Here is an 18845-nt window from a genome sequence, read left to right as displayed (position 1 = left end):
CACACACACATATATATATATATGTATATATATGGGGGGATCGAAACAAGTGGAGAGAGAATAAATCATTGAATGTTGCAGAAACTTTGAAGAAAAAACTTATTAAGCAGGCAGTATTGAAACGTGATCTCAGGAAGCCGAATGAATTTGTAGTTCCTACTGACCGTAAACAAAAACTGAAATGTACAATCTGTGGCAGATTTCTTTTGTCTAAAGCTGGTTTGGTGAATTATGTGAGGTGACACAAGGTTAGACAAGATCAACAATTTTATAAGGATGTGCTGCCACCCAGACAACCCAAATACTGTTATAATATCTGTGGACTGGTGTGTAAAAATGCAAGCGGTTCGACACGACATTCAAATATCCATAATGTAGTCCCTCTATAAGAATAGGCAAATACGGAAAAGTTCTCCTATCATATCTTTCAACGTCTGAATGATTATGCATAAGTGTAGCTGGGCAGCAGGGCCATCTACGTGCACATAGACGACCGACATCAATCTTCTGTCAAGAAGTACAATTATTTATATATATATATATATATATATATATATATATATATATATATATATGTGTGTGTGTGTGTGTGTGTGTGTGTGTCTGTGTCTGTGTGTCTGTGTGTGTCTGTGTGTATGTATATATATATATATATTGTGTATTTAGGCAAAACGTTTTCATTTAGACATACATTGTTGAACAGCAAGGAATGTTTCCGCTTAATCGTCTTCTTTTATAATTTCTTCATTTTTCGTATAGTCGTTCTAATATCGCGGTCAAATTTGTGTAAGAATATTCCGTAGTCGTTTAGGTTCATCTGCTTTCTTTTGTTTTTGCAAGTACTTTCAACTGATTTTCTCCAGTCGTCTTTAGGCAGTTTTTGATTACTTTTTCGTTTAAAAGCTGGATGCTTTTATACGCTTCAGTTCAAATTACACACACATACACACAGAGAAATATATATATATATATATATATATATATATATATATATCTGTGTGTGTGTGTGTGTATTAAGTACATGGGTTTGATAAAACATGTTGAGAAACAATTTAGCAAGAGTAAAACATATAATTATTTATTTATTTATTATATTATTATAATCCTAATCCTAACCCTAACCCGAAACACAGATAGAGTTGATATATTATTGGTGATATCCAGAAACACGTGTTCATGGATAACTTTTATGCACGGAAAAATATTTAGTAAATATTTGAATAAAATATTCAAATAGCTAATAAATCAAATTAATAATAATAACAAAAAAATACTTCCCAAACAAAAAGGACGACATAAATAAACAAAGGGCAGGTAACTCTCTCAACGCTCAGGTGAGCGTAACAAGTAAATACCACAGAATCACTACTAATAAATAAATAACAATAGATCTGATATATATTCATATACTAAATGACAGACATCGAAATATACATTCATGATATGTAAATATGCAATGTTAAAAATTATTTAATATTTTGTAATCTTAAATACTGTTAAATATTACGTAATGTAAGTATTATTTTATTTTTATTATTGTGTTATGTCAATTTATGTTATTTAATATTATGTAATGTTAAACGTTATTTAATATTATGTAATGTTAAATATTATTTAATATTATGTAATGCTAAATGCAGAGGTTTATGAAGTAGAAGATTTTGTGTGGCGTATCAAATTTACAAGCGAAATAATAGGACATGTGTTACAAAAAATCCTATCGTAATTAAAATACAACAAATATATACTCTGCATTGGTATTGTAGTAAAACGCCTTGTCTTTGTTATTGGCAAATAATAAGCATCTGAAGAAACCTACCTCTGATTTTTGAATGAGTTTGTGTAACGTGCAAGGTTCGGTTGCGCGCAAAAAGAAGAGACGCAAAATGGCCACCGCGCTTGATTAAATGCTGGCATATCGCGAGCGAAGTAACTGATATGCAAATCGAATCGAGCCGGCTTGGATAAAAATAAATTGTTTTATGAGAATGGGTGTAATTTTCAGATTGGTGTGAACCATAGCGGGTATATATGTAAAGTGCTGAAGCATGACGCGTTTACCAGGAAAAATGCAAAACCACAGATTTAATTGTGCTAGGTTAAAACATCTAACAATGTAATTCGATTTACCACACATGATTATTTTGAGTTCTGAAAAAAAAATACTATGTGCAATTCTACAATGACGTAAAATTAAGTAAGAAACAAGTGCACTCACACGGTGTTTTCGGATATGTTTTCAAGGCGAATTTTAACAAATTCTTCTCGATCTGTTTATAAAATATTTAAATTCCGATAACTTACCCTATTGTTTGTAAGCTGATCAAGGTGTTGCTTATTACCAACTGGTTAAATCTTATGAAACCTTATCCTCAAGAAGCTTTTGAGCCTTGATAAGCGGTGATTAATTAGATCGAAAAAGGTCGACATGAAACGTTGGAATTATAAGAAAAAGGGAATACTTAAGCACTTACCCATTAAGAAACCTTTGAAGCACGGACACGATATATTCTCCTGTTAAGTTGGATCTGTCGAGGAGATTGATGAGCACCTCAGCTTTGATGCCAGATTCCGTCGATAAAGAAGACAGGTTAAATAACTCGTTGTTTAAATATCCCAAATCTTTGAAAGAATCAAAGATGGCATCGATCTAAAAACGAAAAAAGTAAAAAAAAAAATGCAAACATTTATTGTGTTAAGACTGATCGAATTTTGGTGATAAAAGCGTAATTTAAGCAAACATTACAGAATGTATCAACTTCGACATCGAGGTATTTCATATTTTCTTTTCACTAAAATATGTTTTTGTTATTCTTAAAATATTCCTTACAAATCTCCGTTTTAGCAATTGAGAATAATAATACACCTCGGACTATATAATGTACCTGATGAAGTGCTGCCCCTGAATTGGGACCCCACTGAAACATGTATGCACATATGTAACCAATAAGGTTTGTATAATAAACAGACTATATACCAGCTCTGTCCTGCATTGAGCACTCTTAAATAATCACGCACGTTTCATTGGATTTACATCTAGGAAAAAATCGATACAACCGGTGTATATATATATATATATATATATATATATATATATATATATAGTAATTTATAAAATATATATGTCGATTAACCTACACTGAATATTCTGCGTTTCATCCACTATAGGATTCGTCAGGCTTATGCGCCTATAGTGGATGAAACGCAGAATATTCAGTGTAGGTTAATCGCCATATATATTTTATAAATTACTAACTAGCTCTACCTACGTATTGAGCACTTTTGAAGTAAATACTTAAAGTTTACGCATAAATCTATACTTTCGTATATTAAATTTATGTGAGTAAATGAAGTAGTTATATATATATATATATATATATATATATATATATATATCTATGTATATATATATATATATGATTTAGCTCATAGATTGGAAACTAAAAAGCTTGCATGAAAAGTCTAAAAGAAGCCGAGATTTAAAAAGGAAATTCCACGGTGTATTAAGGTTAAAAGGTGTATGTGTGTATATGATGTAATCCATATAGCGCGATAGGGTAAACTCCATTGCAAATTGTAATAATTTTACTAGCTAAGATGATTATTTTGAAAAGCTTGTTAAATGATATTTAGTAAAAATTTCTTATAAATTTAATATTTTAAAATTATATTAATAATACTAAAACATTAAAATAATAATAGAATATTGGCCCACTACAAGAGATAAAATCTCCGTAGGGTCCCAACAAATAATTAAAAAAATAAACGAAATATGATTTTCTTCCGAATGACTAGTCATGGTTATTGGGTTATAGATGTCAAACATAACTCGGACATATACATCTCGTTGATATCAGACATTAATAAACAAGAAAGTAGAGAGTACAAAAGGCAGAGGAAAAAACGGGAAAACAGAAAGCTCTAACACACGAGCTGAAAAGGGGAGGCTCTAGTATTGAAACTCACATGAGCATCCGTACATGCAACAAACTTTCATAAACAACTTGTCATTTATATATGCATATTCACAAATGTATAATATTACAATAGTAAAGTCTGTCCATCGGATAGTCTTCGGGGTTTTTTAAAGAATATAATTAACCAACGTGAATATAAACTTATTTTAATTGTAGTAATCTAAATTGAAATTGATAATTTAAAATGAAATAAATAATTGTAAATTTAATTTAACCAGAAAAACATAACAGAGCTATGTTTCATGTTAATATTATAATAAACGATTTGTGTAAAATGCTAAAGAAACTGAGAATAAACCAGAACATTTCCCAGATCTAAATTTATAATTATAAAAATGATTGTTATAGTTCTAAAGGAAAGTATATTTAAAAATATATAAATATTAAAGTAATTCAATATTAAAGTGCCCAAGGAAAATAATGGTTTATTTAAGTAATCTTTTAATTAATTGTAAAATAAATAAAATTAATCAAAAAAATAATTCATATCGAAAAAAGGTAAAGGAAAGTATATTTAATTTTTACACTAATAATAAAATCTTTTTGTAGGATTTAGATTTGATTAAGTGAGAAGGTTTAAGGCTATATGCGATTGTATCTACACAACTTCTGACTCTAAAGGATAAAACGATAAATTTCTGGCCCTAAAGTAACCAACACTACAGCTTTATTTTAAAACTTTATAGAGAAAATCAATTCAGGTAACTTGATTATGTGGTGGGGCTAAAACCGATTTGTTGTAGCCGACTTCAGCTAAAATCACCTCCTGAATACAGGTCTGGTACTAGGAGCATGCCTTTTCCAAGCATGAGCTCGGCGAATACTCGGCGGATGTCAGCGATCAAGCTTGCTTTTATGTTGTTGGAGATCATGTTGATGATGTTTTCTTAGTAAGTAGTCCAGTGGGTTCAGATCGGGGGAGGAGAGGGGCCAGTGAGAGAAGGGTACAACATCGTAGCACTCCTTCTGAAGCCAAGCCTGGGTTACTTTCGACTTGTGGGTCGGCGCCGAGTCCTGTACTCAAACTCCGGGGCTTAACATCTAAATCTAACCTCCAAGATCGCCATGGACATGGAATATTTACCTACATTAAAGATGGCTTTCCGTGTGGTAGGGACATCTCCAGTGAAGACCCTAATTTATCTTATATGTGCTTCCAGATTGCTCTTGTTTACACCAACACATTTATATTTTCCGTCTATCGCCCCCACAACAGCGGGTTTACTATCTTTAAGAGTATATCTGAGAAAATCGACCTCATCCTGTCTGCTCATCCTTCGGCTAACATCCACATTTGCGGTGACTTCAATGTCCAAAATGTGGAATGGCTGACCGACTCGAACAAGACAGATGATGAGGGGAGGTTCTATCTTGATTTCGCCATTGCCTATGACCTCACACAGATTGTTCACGAACCTACCCGTGTGCCCGATACTTCCGGTCAGTACGTTAGCCTTCTAGACCTTTTTCTCATAACTTCCCCTGAGCTATGTTCATGTTCCGTTCTGTCTCGTCTGGGATCTTCCGACCACTCGGTTATATCAGTTAAGATAAAAACGAAATGCAATAAGTCTTCAGACGTACATCTCCACCGTACTGTGTATCCCTGGCTGGGATAGCTTCCGTATATTTATATCTGATCTACCCCTGCATTCCATGGATGTGGCCTTCATAGTATCAGACCTGACCGAATGGTTAATTGTAGGCATAGACCGATTCATTCCATCCAAAAATTCAAAAAAAAAACTAAAAGCCAGCCATGGTTCTCCCCAGAATGTGCGGCTGCCATCGCGCACAAAAATTACTTTTTCAATAGCTACCAACGTAATAGATGTACTGAGACTAAAGCTGCTTTCAGGACTACCAGCAACCACTGTAAGAGAGTAATAAAAAATGCAAGAGAGCTATATGTTCATTCAGTTATATCCAAAGTAGCTGAGCAGAGATCATCTCGTCAGCATCAGACAAGGCCAAACTATTTGCCAAGAACTTTGCAGCAAATTATATCCTATGCGACGAAGGCCATCAACTCCTCGTATTTCCTCCTACAACACACAGCACACTAAGTAACATACAAATATCTGTGCGTGAGGTCGCCAATCTAATCAAGAACCTTGATTCCAGTAAAGCAACTGGCCCTGACGGCATTCCAATTATAGTGTTGAAAAAGCTTCAACAAGAACTTGCCCCCATACTTACAAAACTGGTTAAGCGTTGCCTTAAAGAGAAGTGCATTCCAATACCCTGGAAAACCTCATCAGTATGCCCTGTATTTAAGAACTAAGGTGATAAGTCTCAGTACAGACCAATAAGTCTCCTGTGTGTCATGAGTAAGTTGCTGGAATCCATATTAAATAGAGAAATAGTCAACCACCTCAGCAGAAATAACCTTCTTAGTGACACACAATATGGTTTCCGTTCTACAAGATCTACCGCAGATATGCTAACGGTTATATCTCATAGGATTAGCGAATCTCTTGACAAAGGCTTCCCCCCTAGGGCAACTGCTCTTGACATATCAAAACCCTTCGATGGGTATGGCATAAGAGCCTACTTCACAAGATTTCCAGCTACGGTATAACTGGAAATGTTTTCTCAATCATTAAATAATTTCTCTCCGATAGGCTCATAAGAGTAGTGATTGATGCCCAGCAATCAGAGGCCCACAGTATTAATGCTGGGGTCCCTCAGGGGTCCATCCTAGGCCCAACTCACTCCTGATCTACATCAATGATCTCTCAAAACACATACTTAAATCATTCGTTGACATCTATGCTGATGACACGACCATCTATAGCAACACATCAAATGCCGTAAATGACAAGGTCCTCTCTCATTCTCTCTCTTCTGATCTTGAGCGCGTGGTACAGTGGGAGAAGAGGTGGCTGGTCACTTTTAATGCGTCTAAAACCAAGCTCCTATCTTTACATCATCAACGCTCTAATCCCCATCTGGCATCAATTGAAATGGATGTGTCTCGTCTAAGGGAAGCCCCATGTTTTGATAAGCTTCTGGGCTTGACCTTTACTCCTGCCCTGAAAGAGAACACGTACATCAAGTATGTTGTCAAGGTCGCTGGAAAAATGCTAGGATCCTTCTACCGCTCCAGAAGATATCTCACTGCTGATGCAATTCTCTATCTATATAAAAGCCAATTACGTCCAAGAATGGAGTACTACTGCCACATCTGGGCAGGAGCTGCTAAAAAAGCCTATCCTGCCTTAGTGGGTTGATGTAGTATGCTCTTCTCTATTCCTTGCAACCTGTCTCCTACAGGAGAGAGGTTGCGAGCCTGTCTTTGTTTTATCGTTACTTCTATGGCAAGCACTCGTGTGAGCTCCAAACCCTGGCCCCCCCTTCGCCAATCTTTAACGAAAAACACCCGTCTAGCTGAAACCACTGTCAAAAATTTTCCCCACTCTTTATCTGTGCCAAAACGAAAACATAGATTCCATGAACAAAGCTTCTTTCTTAGAAGTGCACGCCTGTGGAACTCTGTTCCGTTTGCCTGTTTCCCACCTGACTACAACCTGGTTGTCTTTAAGTCCAACATAAACAAATTCCTGATGAACCGCTCACTTAAGTAGGACACTATCAAATCTCAACACTAACGTACTGTACACACAATTATCTTTATCCCTGGGTGGCTTCCGGGCCTTGATATGTGGTGACCACCTTTAAAAAAGGCGCACTGTCGTTTTCGTAAGCAGATTCTTTTCTTAGCGAGGCCAGTGACGCATTCTTGCGTATTATTAATATATGTTAGAAATATAAATGATAAAAGCTTAGAAAAATGTACAAAAAATCTACGATTTAATTATTTTACGATAATTAATTTTGTTATTTGAACATAATTTGCTAGTTTACTCACAGTTTTGCGTGATGTTCTTGCATTTCCTGATCTTAATGGTGCGTAAATGGCCGCAATATATCAACAAGGATTTGGCATTGTCATGACATATTCCAGTAATAAATTTCTATGAATCAGCATGGTAATTTCTACTCTTTTTCATCCCCAAAACCAGGCATATTATAAGCACTCATCTCTGAAATCACTACCAATAATTTCCCCCACTCTTTATTTGTGCCTAAACCTTAACGTGGATTCCATTAACAAAGCTTCTTTTTTGCGAAACTTTGTTCCATTTTCCAGCTTTCCAGTTGATTATAATATGGTCCTCTTCAAGTCCAACGTGAAAGGGTTCTTGATGACTCCTCTTCTTAAATAACCTAAATTACCAAATTTGCACTACTAATAACTATTACGATATTGTCCCATTGACTACCGTACACTCATTAACTCTAGAGTGGTCTTCGAGCCTTGATAAGCTGTGACTCCTTTGTAAAAAATTGTAAAGGGCTACTACTTCGGATCATGTCTACTAAGGAACTATGTGAGGAGTTGAACAGCGAGATGTTTGTTCACATTACTTTTCAGGTTAGTACTGCACAGGAACCAAGAAATAGAGAGGGAATACCAAAGTCTAGCAATCTAAAAAAGGAAACTCTTAGAGCAAAAGGCTTACCAGAATTTAAGGATTTCAATAGTGAAGAGGTGTGATTTTGCTATTTGTCTAGTCGGGGGGGGGGTACACGTCAAGAGAACTTAAGTGGTTTGAGTTCATAAGAACACACAATAACCCTTATTCTATTAAAGTATTTATGAAATAAGTACAGGAATGCAATATTTCGGCGATGGGACAGAGGTTAAAGCATAGTCTGTCTGAAAATTAACACTACCCCAAATGTGGCAGCAGTGCTGCATGCAACGTATGGTATGATCTTTTGGGGACGGTTTGATTCTGTTGTTGGTGATGGCTTTCCCGGTTCTTTCTTTCTGACGAGAGAAATCATGCGAAGATTTTTAACGTAAAAAAATGGCAGTGCTTTGGAACCGACGGGATTAGAACCTGTCACGCACAGGTCGTTAATCCATGTCATAATTGTCACCTTAAACATATATAATAGGCTTATACGGTATCCAATAAACCAATCACGAAACTCAAAATAAAAACTGATGGCATAATAACATTCAAATAGTAGACAGTGTAGTTACACTAATGCTACCAGGACAACCCCCTTTCTATTTTCTTGCTCGTTTGACTCGTTGACTTAGTAGTCTCCATCAATTCGCTCATTGTAAGACAGCTTCCTATTCCAGTAGCTTCTTTCTAAGAATTGTGGGCTTGTGGAACTCTCTTCTTAATGACTGCTTAAAGATTAAGGCCAATCAGCATCTTTCTTTGCATCTTTCATCCTTGTAAAGTCTTTGCATCAAGTGGCCTCATACCTTGTCTGGAGCGTTTGGATTTAAAAACAGAATGAGAGCAACTAATCCTTTAAGATTCTTAAGCAACATTTAATAAAATAAGTGCATGAAATATTCTGCCAAGTCTGTCTTCAAAAAGTAAGACTCGGGTACATGGTATCATAAAAAACCTAGACACCTCAAAAGCATGTGGACCCGATCTCATCCTAGCTGTACTATGAATAAAATGCTCCGCTGCGATTGCTCCAGTCCTCTTCAAACTTTTCAACAAATGCCTTAACGAATCTTGCTTTCCTTACTGATAGAAACCCGTTTTGTGGTACCAGTTTTCAAGACTTCTGACGAAAGAACTGACACATTAAATTATCGCCCCATTAGCATTCTCCCGCTTTTCGTCAAAATATTTGAGTCCTTAATTAATCAAGCTCTAGTAGATCACGCTACAGCTGCTAAACTCCTGACCGACAAACAATATGGATTTAAACAAGCCCATTTCACATCAGATATCCTAACTGTAATCTCTGAACGCATACACCGTTCACTAGACAAAACAGGGTAGGGTAGAGTGGTAGCCCTCGATATATCTAAGGCTTATTATAGGGTATGGCACAATGGTCACCTCAGGAAAATTAGATCATATGGTATCACTGGAAGAATGGATAATGTAATTAAATCCTTCTTAAGAGAAAAATCCAGGCTGTCCTCGACGGTCGTACATCTAAAACAATATGATATAAATGCGAGAGTACCTCAAGGGTCTATCTTTGGACATTTATTATTCCTGATATTCATAAATGACATCCCTGATAAAACTGTTTCTGAGATGGGTATATTTGCTGATTACACCACTCTCTATAACATGGACGAGGAGAAAAAAACACATATCAAAGGAAATGGCAGGAACACTAAAGGATGACCTCCAATCTGTAGTGGAATGGGGACAAAAATGGATGGTCAAATTCAATGCTTCCAAGACTAAGCTTGTCTCCTTCAATAATTACAAGAAACCTTCTCTGCCACCAATAGCTATGGCCAAGAAAACATTACCCGAAAGTACTTCCTTTAAACGCTCGGCCTTACGTTTACAGGGAACATGAACTGGAATAGATACATTGAGAGCATTGCCAAGGATGCTGCGAAGAAGGTGGGTTCCCTCTACTCTGCTAAAATACTACTTACGCCTCAAAGTATCCTCTACCTCTAAAAGGCCACCATTCGCCCATGTATGGAGTACGGTGTATCTGCTACTTGTCTCACGCTTGGGTAGGGCCCAAAAGAGAGTCGCCAATCTGATAGGTTCTGACCTGTAAATAAGGCTTCAGCCTCTCTCCCATCGACGAAATCTTGCATCCCTCTGCCTGTTCTACAAGTACTTCAATGGTGAATGCTCTGACGAACTACAAACACTTGTACCCCCTCGACGTGAATACCTACGACAAACCTGACAAGCAGCTAAATTCCACCTCTTCACAGTAGAGATCCCTAGGGGTAAGAAGGCCTTCTACTCCAATAGTTTCTCCCCCAGAACTGCTAGACTTTGGAACTCCTTTCCGGGATTCTGCTTCCCCAACTGTACTGACATGCGGCAGTTCAAGTGTAATGTGAACAGACATCTTGTTACTAATCTCCTTTCATTAATATCCCTGTAACTTATGCCCCTAATAGTAGCCCCCTACTTCAAAGTGGCACTGTGCCTTGTTTTCGGGTGAAAATTGAATTTAAATAAAAGACTCCTTCTAAATGCCTAAGAAATTTCTCTCATTTGCCAGTATACTATATCTATACAGACATAATTGGCTGGTGCTGGAAGTGCTGTTGTCACTTCTGTATTGGTGCATCACTAAGCTTTTCACACTTAGACAAAGGGAAAACCGAAAATTCTAACCTAATTGCTTGCGCACGGGTTGCTAAACCTGAGTCGATTCTGCATCGCCGCATTATTGCATCCCTGTGATCGTTTTATAACTATTTAAACAGAAGGTCTGTTGATGAATTACTTGACTTGTACCACTTAACGTAAATGACTCGATCGGTTTGACTAGCAACAAAATCATACCCCTTCACTATAGAGATCCCCAAATAGCGGAGTAAATAATTTAATGTATAAACATAATTAATGGCCTGAAACATATTTTAATAAATTAATGATTAAACATAATTAATACTGTTAGAAAATATTTTAATTAATGAATACATAAACATAATTAATAGTGTAAGACAGTATTTTTTAAAATTAATAAATTAACATTATTGATAGTCTTTGAAAGCATTTAAAAGATTAATGATTAAATATAATTAATTGTTTGAAAGTATTTTAATAAATTACTGAATTAATATAATTAATACAGTTGAAAGTATTTTAATAAATATCTGAATTTACATAATAGTGTTGGAAAGTACTTTTATTAATGAATGAAAAATACAATTAACAGTAGTTAAAAGTATTTTTATAAATTAATGGAAAAACAAAATTAATGGTATTTGAAAGTATTTTAATAAATTAATGAAAAAACAAAATTAATAGTATTTGAACGTATTTTAATAAATTAAGGAATAAAAATTATTTAAAGTGTTTGAAAATATTTTAATAAATTAATTAATAAACGTAATTAGTAGTGTTTTAAAATTTAAACGAATAAAAACAATAATAGTGCATGAAAATATTTAAATAAATTAATAAATGCACACAACTAATCGTGTTTCAAAGTGTTTTAATAAATTAATGGATATAAATAATTAATTGTGTTAGAACGTATTTCAATAAATTAACGAATAAGAATAATTAATAGTGTTAGAAAGTATTATAATAAATTAATTAATAAGCATAATAAATGGTGTTTGAAAGTATTTTATCAATTAATGAATAAACAATATTAATAGTGGTAAAAAGTATTTTATTAATTAATGAATAGACATAATTATTAGAGTTTGAAAATATTTTCATCAATTAATGCATAAACAATATTAATAGTTTTAAAATATGTTAATCAATTTATGAGTAAACAATATTAAAGGTGTTAGAATATATTTTAATAAACTAATGATTAGGCATAATTAATAGTATTCTAAAAAGTATTTTTATAAATTAATGAATTAAAGAAATATATAGTGTTTGAGAATACGTTAATAAATTACTGAATAAACACATTTAATAGTGTTAGAAAGTATTTTTATCAATTTATGAATTAACATAATTAATAGCGTTCGAATGTATTTTAATCAATTAATTAATAAACAATTAATAGTATTTGATAGTGTTTAAATAAATTAATGAATTTACACAATTAACAGTTTATGAAAATATTTCCATAAATTGATGAATAAATGCACTTAGTAGTATTAGAATATTTTAATAGCCGTTTAAAATAATTTAATATTTAGTTTTTTCGTGCATACAGTTATACTGAGTTAAATTAACCAATTTTAGTTTACATTAGTTGCAAGCATAGTGGTCCCCCCTATATGTATGATAAGAGGCCGTCGGCGGGAGTTCAACTTTGTGCTGTAGATGCCCCTAATTTTAGTTTTATGTTTGATTAGCCTTTGGAATTATGTTATTTACGTTGAAATTCAAGCAATGTCGTGAGTCAAGAATTCAGTTATGTCTTATCAATTTTATGCCGTTTCCTTCCGACAATTTAATCACTCAGAGGCGAAATAGACACTTTAAGTAGAATCTCACGGCGTTTGCCAAAAAATTAAAATCCTTACACATTATTTATTATTGCTTTGTGAAGAGCGAAAGCAAAGAATGCGGATTTTGCGAGAAAGAGATGAACGATTTGCCTATTTCGATGTTTGGATTCCGAAGACAAATTGCTAGCTTTCCTTGTGTTTTGTTACCATTTTTCTAAGCGAAACAAACAAACTCACAGCTATACTAATAAATGATAATGGGGTGTCTGTCTGCAGGAATTTAGTGTTTACAAACTCAGTCCCCTGGCACATTTTTCAAATCATTGTAACACATATCAAAACGTCTACTTCTGTACACGTGCACGTAAGATAACATACGCAGACGTGAACGAAATAAATAGACACCCCACAAATAAGGAAACATAGATGGTTATAGTTTATGCTTTTTTCGTAGATGGTCACCACTCGAGGCCTCACAAAGTAATAGTATAAGTTTAAAACACTAGTATGTAATACTAATTGACATCTTTCCTCTTTCAAATATTATAATACCTATAATTTCAAATGCTATAATACCTATAATTAATATTTAAACACGAACCAAAGTCTCCTTAAATTTCCAGAGTAGTCATATTGCAAGAGAACTCAAATCAGCGTTAAGATCCTTAAATTTCCACGGTATTAAGATTTTGTGTCAATATGCAAGTTGACTCAAATCACCGCAAACCTCAAGGTTCCCCTTTCTACATTCCACCGAATGATTTTCCAATTCATCTTAAAGGATAAATACCAATATCCTTTCGCCTAGGTCTATCAAGACTCTATGACAACAGTGTTCTTTATTGTTGTGAAGACGCCCACTAATTAGCATACGTGGGTGAAAAGATATAGATAAAGGTATCAAGTCAGCAAGACCAGGGAGTGTGTTCGAACGCTGGATAGGCAAGACTCATGTGTCGGTTGCTCCATGAACGACTTTAACACGCCCTCTGACGGACAATCTTCTAACTGCAGTACAACTGCACCTTTGTAAATATGTATTATCTTTTCATCTTAATATATTTGTTTTACCTTTACTTTCTGCGTTCGTATTGTTATTGATACAAACACAACATTTATTAATAATTATCTTTCTTTTATGCCTGTGTAGTTATCTTTTGTGCAATATTTTAACAACTGACGATTTCTACGCAAAATATCGTGCTCATTACTCAGCTATTTGCAGTAGTCAATATATTTTTTCCTAGATAATTTTTTCGGAGAATTTCAAACTTAATCATTTAGGATTGGTTGCTCTCATTCTATCTATTTTAATCAAAAACGCTCCAGAGAAGGCGTTAGGCCAATGGATGTAAGGAGTTTACAGAGACGAAAGATTATTACAGCAAAGACAGGATATGCTTATTGGCCTTTATCTTGAAACAGTCATAAAAAAAATTCCACAAAACTGCCGTTCTTTGAAAGAAACTACTGGAATAGGAATCAACAGGGTATGACAATAGCGAATTGATGGAGACCACTACATCAACAAGTCAAGCGAGCAGGAAAAAAGAAAGTGAAAAGATCAAACAATTCTGAAAAACATTTGCCATGCAAGTATTTATAAAAACGACGCTATCTCTGTGGGAAATATGTTGAAGAGAAAATGCTATTGTAAATAAAAACGTTGGTTAAAAGATATTCTAGTCAGAATATCTATCTAGTAATGATGAAAGACCGCTTTCAGAAAAAGGAAACTGATGGTCTATGATTAAAAGTCATAGAACTCTGAATGGTTACAATTTATAGAGTGCAAATGCCAAAAGGCTTTTAAATAGCAACAATCGCAACAATAGAACATAATTGAAAGGTAGATAATGTAAATAACGCATCATAGAAATATCAAATCATGCTAGCAGGGCTCTGAGGAAAATGCGCGGTTGCCAACTTTATTTGTATAATCAACTTAAATAATGATGTTATTTTTTCTTGAACTAATAAACGTACGAAAGGTTTAACAATATAAAGAAACACTTATTTTACTGTACAATAATATAAAGAAACAATTGCGTTTTACTGTGAATAAATAAGTTAAAATTGGAAACGATGATATTTATTAGCATTGTTGGATATTGGTAGACGACATGGGAATAAAAACATTCGATGGGCTGCACACGCGCATATGGATTATATGTGAAGAATGCGGGACTTTCCACAATTGTCTATTGAAAGCCAAATTTGACCCATATATAAGAGGATATCGATCGAAGGATTGAAACAACAGGAAATGTTAAACATTCCAGTGGGAAAAGAATGTTTATATAAATACATCGTAACAAGAAGAAAATCGAGCAGTCGATCAGAAAGAAGCAAAACTGTCACATTTTTTCGCCGCCCAACATCCGAGCCAACTAGGCACCCACCTCACGCGCTTTCAGAAATGTCTAAACATCAGTAATGACTTATAATCTAAAGCTGATTTGTCGGTGTGAAATAATAATAATATATTTTACAGATCAATGTGTTGTGTTTTACTCGCTATCTGTTTGTATATATCGTGGACCAGCGACAAACGTAGATGTTACAAATTATATAGACGGATAAAAACATATTTCTAACAACCGGCCACTGATGATAACAGTATTATGTCGATTCTTTCGACTACTTTTCTCATCTTGATTATTATTTTCACAATTTTTCCCTCGATGTAACTTCCAACCTTCATCAGGTGTATTTTATCGAACTCGAGAATCTTTCTGTCGAACTGATAAATCTGCACTGAATTTCAAACGGAAACATTTATTTAATCCGCAGAAGCAGCATGCCTTTGTTCCGTCAACCATAGTACAAGTCTTCAGAAATCTTTATTTGTAATTTGAATGTATCCCGCACTAGAGATTGAACCTTCGACTTCCTGAAAAGTGTAACTTTACAACTGAATTTTACCAAGTGTTTATCCACTACACCATGAGTCCTTTCAGATTCCCTCGTTCGACAGAAAGAGTCCCGAGTTCTACAAGATACACGTGAAAAAAGTTGGAGGTTACATCGGCCGAAACATTGTGAAAATAATATTTAAGATGAGAACAGTAGTCCAAATAATGCAAATAATACAAATACTCAATCTTCCCATGAAAAGATATTTTATAAATGTTTATTATTTCTTACTAGATGATCTCACGCAGGTCATCCAGTTTCCACTCCTTGGAAATATATATATATATATATATATATATATATATGAAATTTATTTATACAAACATTGATGGCTACATATGTGCATACATGTTTCTGTAATCACCCGCGTTGGGGGATAACGTCTTCAGGCCAAGAATTATCGTCGGCCTGAAGACGTAATCCCCCAAGGCGGGTGATTACAGAAACATGTATGCACATATGTAGCCATCAATGTTTGTATAAATAAATTTCATATACCTGCTCTGTTCACTCATTGAGAACTCTTTGGTAGACACATGTTTCATTGGATGTACTTCTAGGAAACTAAACTCTACTATATATATATATATATATATATATATATATATATATATATATATATATATATATATATATATAAGATAAACAGTATGGAGCAACCATACATTCTTTTTATATGGGATTACTGCCTTTTCCCCTGGACCACTATTCTGCCGACCTGGCAATAATACCCCGGAAGATACCGTACTCCTTCCGATTATGGACTGCCCAGGTTGTATGAAATTCCTTCTCCTATAATTATTTTCCTATAACTATTATTCACCACCAAAAACATTTTCAATATATGTGCTGAAAAGCAAAATACGTGTTTATTCACAGCTGAACATTTTGTTAACCGCATTTCATTTCCTCTGATGATATGAGCCAGTATTGAAAATCCATGGAAGTGGATGAATGACAAAAGTCTATCTTCCAAGTTTCATGCTATCCATCTTACATTTTATTCCTTTGGTTAAGTTGACATTTACAATTCCTGACAGTATCTGTTTCGGAGCACAAAATCAAGCACTTAATTATTATATCAGTTAGTGAATCGGATTTTAATCATGTCCAAACGCATTTTATTTTCTTTTGATGAATTGATTGTTGCTATTTCTTCTGATGAGTTAAGGGCAAAATAGATTCACTAATTGATATAATAATTAAGTGATTGGTTGTGTGCTACGAAACAAATACTGTCAATAATTGTAATTGCCAACTGAATTAAAAGAAAGATCTGTAAGATGGTCAAAATCATAAATTCCTGAATATACACTTTTGTCATTCATTCACTATATTGCTCCGTAATAACATTGAGCTTCTTAAATAAGGATTGGTATACATTACAAGGAAATAAAGTATATTTTCACATTATTTGTATATATATATATTCATGAATATGTATGTATATGTATATATGTGTCTATTTTTATATAAAAATATATATATGTGTATTTATGTATATGTGTATATGTGTATATGTATATATATATATGTGTGCATGTGTGTATACATGTATGTATATATATATGTGTATGTTTTTATGAGTTTTATCGAAAATACTATTATAATATTGTACTTAAACCAAATTTATATTTATAATTTTACTCTATTTTATTTCTATCTTTAACCCATATTAATTTTCTTATCAAGTTAAATCCATACTTTGATTTTAATTTTCTCCAGATACATCTGCCTTACTTCTAATGCTAGGTTTATTTATGGTGTCTTTTACATTTAATAAAAACCCTTCCCGATATTTGCTGATGAGGAAACTTTGTTTGTTAAAAACATTATATGCAAAAATTATTGTCCCTAACTTGATGTCTACCACAATAAAAACACTGTTTTCCGAAACGATCGTACAAATTATTGATTTTGTTGTTGTTTCTTCTTATGAAACGGATTTTTAATTTAATTATAATTTGATTTTTAAATTATCAATCACATTACTAAACATATATATATATATTAAACCTAAGAGATAATTTTCTTTTGAGTCTGAGTGACTAAAGCTCTCAGAATTTCAAAACGTTGTAAATCACGTTGAGATCATACAACAGCTGTTTATCATTAAATTCTCTGTTTGATCCGTAACTATCTTTATATCTTTCATCATCTTTATATTACCATTATCACCACTACTACTACTACTACTACTACTACTACTACTACTACTTAAAGAGGTCGATGTTTAAACATTGACATATAAAATCAAAATGCATAAAATGCGTTTGTACGCATATCGTCTGCGCATACACTATCCTGAATAAAAACAAATAATGTTTTGGACCAATCAGAAAACATTCTGAAATTATTTAAAATAGTCTTTGTATGAGTCTTATAAACTCTTGAGAAGCCCGATTTTTCTTTAATACACCAGTGGAACCAAGTTGATCCGAGTCTACGAATCGGTGTCGCTGGACGCCCCACTCTCTGCACTCATTTCTGCAACATCTCTCTTTACTCACATTCACACAAACATTAACGAACACACTAACACACAACAACTCATCACATTATTGGCTGCAAATCTGTATAAATTTAATCATGGAAATATTCTCATTCTTTTCACTGAACTCTAATATTAATACGAAATCAAATGAACATGAATTACTATAAACAATGCATTATACTTTTTTTAATTGAGCAAAGTAGTTTGGAATACAAATTTACTGACCCCTGGAACTCATGGCTCTTAATTAATCGATACAAACTTCAAATGTCTCAGTTAATGAAACCCTTTTAACCCCCTAAAATATTCACGAACATTCTATGTTTTCCTATTGATGTAAACCTTCCATTTTAGGCATACAAATATTTCTTTTGTGAATAAATGTCTTCTTAACTCATTTGGTTTTGTCTACCGTATTATGATGATATATTCTGTTTTCCTCAAATTTGATTATAAACCATGCGAATCTTTTTCTACTGAAAATATTTCTCCGAATTCCACTCATCCCCAAAATACTTATAAAAAACTCTAAAGTATAACCCAACACCGATAT

The 18845-nt window shown here is 33.7% G+C and overlaps 1 protein-coding gene across 3 annotated transcripts in view; it reads right to left on the bottom strand.

Annotated features, from left to right (window-relative positions):
• LOC145246568 (uncharacterized) overlaps positions 1–18845 on the bottom strand; it is an 896698-nt gene that overhangs the window by 68185 nt on the left and 809668 nt on the right. For all 3 annotated transcript variants that reach the window (XM_080108171.1, XM_080108172.1, XM_080108173.1), the window contains one exon: positions 2475–2650. In XM_080108171.1, the coding sequence (XP_079964297.1) occupies positions 2475–2650 (176 nt within the window). The remainder of the gene's footprint in view (positions 1–2474; positions 2651–18845) is intronic.

The sequence above is a fragment of the Euprymna scolopes genome, chromosome 24 (genome assembly GCF_053919585.1).
Source record: "Euprymna scolopes isolate OS-2025 chromosome 24, ASM5391958v1, whole genome shotgun sequence".
Taxonomy (NCBI): Eukaryota; Metazoa; Mollusca; class Cephalopoda; order Sepiida; family Sepiolidae; genus Euprymna; species Euprymna scolopes.
Note: the sequence above shows the minus strand (reverse complement) of the source record. Positions and strands in the feature narration are given on the sequence as shown.